At 31.2% G+C, this 7,342-nt stretch overlaps 1 protein-coding gene across 1 annotated transcript; it reads left to right on the top strand.

Annotated features, from left to right (window-relative positions):
• The first annotated feature begins 631 nt into the window (after positions 1-631).
• Positions 632-2,300, top strand: LOC111631280 (jerky protein homolog-like). The gene has a single exon (XM_023375498.1). It carries the CDS (start codon positions 1,253-1,255, stop codon positions 2,024-2,026), a length of 774 nt encoding a protein of 257 aa, XP_023231266.1. The 5' UTR covers positions 632-1,252; the 3' UTR covers positions 2,027-2,300.
• Positions 2,301-7,342: the final 5,042 nt, after the last annotated feature.

Genomic DNA, 7,342 nt, shown 5'->3' with positions numbered 1-7,342 from the left:
TAGGGCCTTTGACCGACACGACTTACGCTCGTTGGAGGCTATTGAGATTTATAGAGAAACCATAAAGGGAAGCTGCATTAACTCCGATTATATTCCGATTCCACAATCGTGGAAATATTATTTACATTGCCACAAGGCACAACAATAATCGGAAGTTTAATTATTTTTAATCTTTCTGCTATGTATAAGAAATCAGAGCGTTTACATCACGCTAATTTTCACAACTATTTAATAATATTTAATGTATAGCAGTGTTTACATAGCGCTAATTTTCACAACTCTACAATAATAATTTATGTATAGCGTTATTTTAAAATAATTTTTTGTCTTGTAAGCGTAACGATTTTTATATCTTACGCATCGTTTAAATATTTAAAAGTTCGGAACACAGCTGTATTCGATTATTAGAATCCTTCAAAAGATAGAACTGTTTTTTAATGTTTCATCCTGAAGAGGGCCTCTAAAAGACGGCCGAAAACGTTAGATTATTAAAATCTTTTGACTGCTGGAAGTAGTATTGAGGTGTTAATTGTTGTTTGTAGTATATCGTTCCAGTTTACGTGTGTTAATTTTTTTTTGTCTGAAGTAATTTTTTCGAATATCGCAGTTTTGAAGAAGTTCTTTCTACTGGTCTTCGTTCTAACGAATTTTAAAGAAGAATATTTGCTTGAGAAAGGACCCAGGGAGGGATCCGAAAACGTTTGCATGTAATTTTACTCTTGTTTAATACCGGTTAAAGGGTTTGATGAAGGATTATATTTGGAATGCATAACTTTTTTTGTTCCAACATCATCTCACCCAGCACAGTGGTCGTAAACTTTTTAATACATTTTGCATTGTAATAAAAATATAACTTAACATATATATTTATAAATAATTTATATTCAAATTACATCATTTCTATGGCCAAGGGCGGCGTAAGGCATGGGTGACATGGGCCACCGCCTATGGCCTCGCAGTCCGAGGAGCCTTGCACCACAAATGTTTATGCATTACTTAAAAGCCATGAATGCAATGAAAAAATTTTACTCGTTATAAAATGATAAATAGTTTGTATTTTTATGAATAAAAATTTGACCGTTTCAACTGCTTTTTATTTTATAAAATCAGTCTTCTTGTGCCACCAGAGGGCCTTTAAACAATAGGCAGTCTGTTAGTGCTGGTCAGTAGTAGTCAAAATTTAATATGAACATTCATTTCTTGAAAATTTGATCATGATTTAAATACAGTATTTATTTTTAATATTATCAATATGTCATCGAAAAGAAAACATGTTGTATTATCATTAAAAGATAAATTGGATATAATCAATGTTTTGAAACGCTGTGAGTCTGGACATTCTTTATCTAATAAATATGGTTTTGGAACATCAACGATCTCAGATATAAAAAATCAAAGTGAAAAAATTATGAAGTTTACTAATTGTTTAATGTCAGAAGATGGAACATCAGAGCTCAAAGTTATGAAAAAATCAGGAAATGAAGTTGAAGAGTGCATGTTTATGGGTTCATACAAAGAGTGCATGTTAATGGGTTCATTTGGACAGTCAATATCTGGTCCATTATTGTGTGAAAAAGCAATATTTTTCAATACAAGATTAAATGGAGATCCCACCTTCAAAGCAAGTTCGGGCTGGCTTGAAAAATTGAAAGGACAACATGGTATCAAGGAACTTGAAGTTCATGGGGAAAAGCTTTCTGCTGACATAACTTCAGTAAACACTTTCATTGACACATTGAAGATGTTCATGGAGAAGGAAGGATTTGACAAAGAATTTATTTACAATGCTGATGAAACCAGTTTAAATTGGAAGAAACTACCGAACAAATCTTTAGCATCAAGGCATGAAAATATTGCACCAGGGTACAAAACTGATAAAGAACGTGTCACCATTATGGTGTGTGCCAATGCAGTGGGCAGACACAGACTCCCACTGCTTGTCATTGGGAAATCAAAGAACCCCAGGTGCTTTAAAATATCAGAAGTCTTCCAGTTGAATATGACCATCAAAAAAAAGCCTGGATGAATTGAAAAATTTTTAAACGATGGTACAAAAAGCAATTCATTCCAGAATGAAAAAATATCAAAACTCCATAGATAAAAGAGGAAAAACTACCGATCTATAGAATGTTTAAACCAGATCAATGAAATGTTTACAGTAAAATTTCTTCCACCAAATGTTACGTCAGTAATACAACTGATGGGTCAGGGTGTGATAGAAACAGTAAAACGCTTATATAGAAAACAGATGCTTCGATGATTATTGCTAGCAGATGAAAATAATGAAGAAACAGTTATCAGCTTCCATAAGAAAATAAATTTAAAAGACTGTTGCTACATGGCAGCAGCCATGTAGCAACAGTCTTTTAAATTTATTTTCTTATGGAAGGGAGTTGGAATTCTATAGATGTATCAACTTTGAGAAAATCATGAAACAAAATTTTGAAAAGAGCATTAGAAAATTTCAGTAACACAGTAGAAAGTGGTATAGGAGACATTGCGGAAGCAATTACACAAATTTCAGTATGTGCTGAATGTGATGAAGATGATGTAACCAAGTGGTTAAATTGCGATGCAAACGATCCTGGATTCCAAATTTTGAATGATGAGGAAATAATTAAAGAAATATCTGCCTCAGATGAACAAGATCAAGAAGACGAAGAAGAGATTTGTGAAGTAAGAGATATTGGTCCTACACATTTTGAAGATTTTCAGTGTTTAGATGTCGCCATGAAGTGGTTTGAGAGCCAAGAAGAGTGTAACTCAGGACAAGTTATATGTCTTAAAAGTATTCGCGATTTAGCATCTTCAAGCAAAAATCGATAATTGAATTTCTTAATAAAAAATAATTTAATATTGAAGCTACAGTATGTAAATTTAGACAAATAAAAATTATTCATACTGTATGTAACATGTCTTTCACTGTCAATTATTATTATTATTTTTTTGATTATCTGGATTTTTTCTTATCCGAACTACCTTCATCCCCAATTAGTCTGGATAATTGAGGTTCTACTGTAAAAACATTATATTTTNATATAAGTTTTTAATCAAAATTAATATATTGATGATTAAAAACATATATAAATTTATTATTTCACCAATTTATCGTTATATTTCGTAAGAAACTAGTGTAAATACTCTGTCAGTAGTTGAAGTTTTGATATGGACGATGTCGGAATTCAAAATTAGCGTTTCTGTAGAGCAGCAGGACTTAGCCCAGGGGTGGCCAACAGTTTTTGCCCCAGGCCGAATTGGAAAAAAAAACTTTTTCCACGGGCCGAACCAGAGGCTACCCTAAGAAGATTTTGAGGTGGTGCGAGATCTCATGTGGTGTCACCCCGTACAGACTAAATTATAGATAGATTACAGATACATTTTTCACATTATCATGCTTTATCATCATTCTACGCTGTACTTACGAGATTTATAATGGAGGGTTAACTCTAAACGCACAGTGAGTTGTTGACCTTTTTTTTTTCTTTTTTAGGCGTCGGAGTTTTTTAATCGAGCTATTTGGATTTGAGTAGCTAATATTGAAAGATTGATCGCGGGTCACATAAATTCATTACACGGGCCGGATCCGGCCCGCGGGCCGTATGTTGGCCATGCCTGACCTAGCCGCTCGTGATCGACGGCCGGATGGCCGAGCGGTTATGATGGCAGCCTGTCTCTCTGGGAACTTGAGATCGAATCCGGACGGGTCGATAAGTTTTTTGGGAGTAGTCCATCCGGATACATTGGATCCCGTCCCCCTTTTTGTCCTGGCCGAACCCTAATGGGCTTGATAAAAAAAAAAGGTTTTCTAAGTGCCCACAAAGCGAAAAGAGTTAAAAAAAGAACTGCTTTAATGAGAAGAAACAAAAACAATAAATCAATTCTCATTTCTTAAAAAATTTCAAGTTTCATATTAACTAAAACATTTTGATCAACAATTTCAAAAATCGACACACATTTTTTTTATTTTTATTTTTTTAATGAAAACGAAAGATAAAATTAGTTTAGAAGATGTTTATTTTTTCAAAATTAATTATTTTAAAATTGATTTATTAATATAATATTAAGAATTGAATATTTTAATTTTTTTTAACATTATGATTTCGGGAAAAATGTGTCGTGTCGATTATCGGCTGTTTGATATTTCTTAAATGAATTGGCAATCAGATGTGGATTATCTCGTATGGTAGATCAACGGGTAGATTTATAATGTAAAATTACGTGGAAATTTTAAACTGAGCATTTTTAGGTAAGAAAAATGTTTATATAATCATATCATTATATTTATTACAATTTAATCATTACTGTGTGAATTTATGATATGTTAATTAAAGTAAGATGATATTTTATTTGTTATTCTTATTTATTTTCTTTGAGACTGAAATATCATCTTATGTGAGAATAATTTGAGTGATAAAAGAGTACACAGAAAGTAGAAATGAATATTTTTATTATTTTTGTTTGATAATGTTGCAAGATAAACATTGAAAGTGAAGGAAAGTTTAATGTTTTGATGGTGACTTAACACATAATTTACATTCTTGAAATTTGTAAGTAATAAATTTTACAAATTACAAAACATGAATAATTTCGAAGCTCTACATTGGCATGAAAAATTTTTATTAATCAAATGATATCAATGTACTGTGTGAAGTTATAGCAACTAATTTTTTTGTATGTGTAATTTTTTTTGTATGGTAAAATTGCAGTGCTGAATGAACCCCTCTCAGTGCTCTATTGTGCCCTTAGATGTAAAAAAGTCAAAGGAACTAACTGATGGTCTTCTGGATAGGCTGATTTTGGGGATTATATCTTGCAAAAAATCGCATGTAGCTCATTGGTTCTTTTTGCCTTTTTTACTTCTATGGACATTGTCTACAATCCCAACTACCTCATTCAGAGCTGTAATTTTACCTGTTTTTAAATTATACAGTACTTTGTTTGGAAGATACTCTAGTTTAGGATATCAATATATCAATAAAGATGTATACATTCTTGTAAATCATATATAAAATTTAATAATAAGTATGAAAAATATCAAGAAAGATTCTAAAAGTGTTGTTACTTGTTGTACTTAAATTAAATTAGCAATTAAAAAATTCTTTGTCATATATTGTAAGATGATATTAGACATTAAAGGCTTTTGAAGCTGAATTATGAATTGAATAATTATTTTTGAATAGGATGGGGGTTTCAAGTAGTTCGTTAAATGATCTTCAAAAGAATGAATATTTACATCGATTCTCAGGAAAAGAATCTATTTCTCCTAATGACCCATTTTGGAATCAGTTTTTGTCTTTTACTTTTACTCCACCTCAAACATGGTAAGAACTTTAATCAAAGGTCAAATTACTAATAATTTTAATATCATTTAAAGTACGGTCAAACCTTGGTATTTGAATGGTTTATGTTTTGAACACATTGGTTTATGAACAGAATTTCAAACTCATAATTGCACCAGTTGCCTTGTGATAACTCTGTTGCTGAACAAGCTATTCAGCAAGAGCTGGCCACAGATTAGAGAGAACAGATGGTCAAATAATTCCTATGTTAAAAGAAAGTCAACAGCTTGATAATGACTGGATTACTGAATCAGAAGTTAGTGGTGCAGAGATCATCTTGCATCATTAGATGTCATGACATGAATTGTTGATGACATTGCTATTTAAATCAGACTTCAATGCACATTTAGGAAAGATACTAATTCTATTTTTCGGTATGCACTTCAGTTGAATTTAAATCAAATTAATTAATAAAAACTGCATTAATTGACATTTATGTATTATAAATGGCATCCAAGAATTTGTGTTTAATGGTGTCAAAGTCAAATTAAATAACAAACATTTATTATTAAATATAATTTTATTTTAATTATTTCTCATTAGTACACAATTGGCATTTGGAATTATATTTAATAATAATAATTAAATGCAATAATTTTTAATAAACATCTTTTAGAAATTACAAAATCATAGTTACTTAGGACTAATGAACATGTTTATTATACTCCCAGCATATTTAATTAACCATTCCAAAATGCATTTCTACCTTACTGGTTGTTTTCAATTCGATAACATACAAAAACAGTGTCTATGGTGACTATCTCCAACATTACAATATACCTTAGAAGTACAATAATTACAAATTATTACTAGGATTATAAGTTATATCTAGGTCAGTAACAATACAATACTATACAAGTCTAGTAAAAAACCTTGGGAAAGTCCTAATAAGCCTGTTAATTATTCCTAAGTAACTATATTTTTGTAATTAATTAATACAAGCAAGAAGCTTTTTAATATATTATATCTTTTAGAAAGTAATGAATATAGCTGAAAAGGTAAAAAAAAAAAAGGTCTTTATTTTGGGGGTCAGGAATAGATTAATTCATTTTATCAGGGCTGTTTAGTCGTGTAAAAATCTACCGACTCCGATTTTTCCTTATCATCCGACTCCGACTCCGGCTAAAACACCAAAACTCCACGACTCCAACTCTAACTCAACAGCCCTGCCAGGACTGTGGAAGTTGCGTAAAAATCTACTGACTCCGACTTTTCCTTACCATCCGACTCCGGCTAAAACATCAAAACTCCACGACTCCGACTCCACAGCCCTGCATTTTATATTGTTTATTATGGGAAAATTTGTTTCAGTTTTAGAATAAGTTTTAGAAATGAATTGTGTTAGAAAACCAAGGTTTGACTGTATATGAATGATAAACTGTCTATTGATGTTCATAAAGTATTTGAATGCTGATGCACAATTTGTTTTATTCTTATAAAGTATATGAAGAGATAGTACTTACAGTAGAACCTTGATTATCTGGATTGTTCAAAATAAACAAAAATAACAAATTTGAAAATGTTTACAATTTTTATTTGTCTTTTCTCCAACACCGGTAACTGGTTCAGGTAAGTGTTGATAAACAAAAATTTTATGAATTTACTGATTTGCACTTGGTGAATTGCAACACTGTTTATGTACGTGATGGAATGCATAACTAAAGAATCTTCAAATACCGGATTAAAATACAAATATAATCCTTCATCAAACCCTTTAACCGGTATTAAACAAGAGTAAAATTACATGCAAACGTTTTCGGATCCCTCCCTGGGTCCTTTCTCAAGCAAATATTCTTCTTTAAAATTCGTTAGAACGAAGACCAGTAGAAAGAACTTCTTCAAAACTGCGATATTCGAAAAAATTACTTCTTCCGAATCACATTTCAAAAGTCGAAATTCAAAAATCAATTTGAATCACGTGCATTCCAGTATTCCGAAATGTGATGCTCGTTTTTCTTAAAAAGGTTTTTTTATGAATTTTTACGTTAATGAAAAATAACGTA

Source organism: Centruroides sculpturatus, unplaced genomic scaffold (genome assembly GCF_000671375.1).
Source record: "Centruroides sculpturatus isolate CEXI.00-Female unplaced genomic scaffold, Cexi_2.0 scaffold50, whole genome shotgun sequence".
NCBI lineage: Eukaryota > Metazoa > Arthropoda > Arachnida > Scorpiones > Buthidae > Centruroides > Centruroides sculpturatus.
The sequence above is the reverse complement of the archived record's forward strand: the minus strand, read 5'-3'. Positions and strand labels throughout refer to the sequence as shown.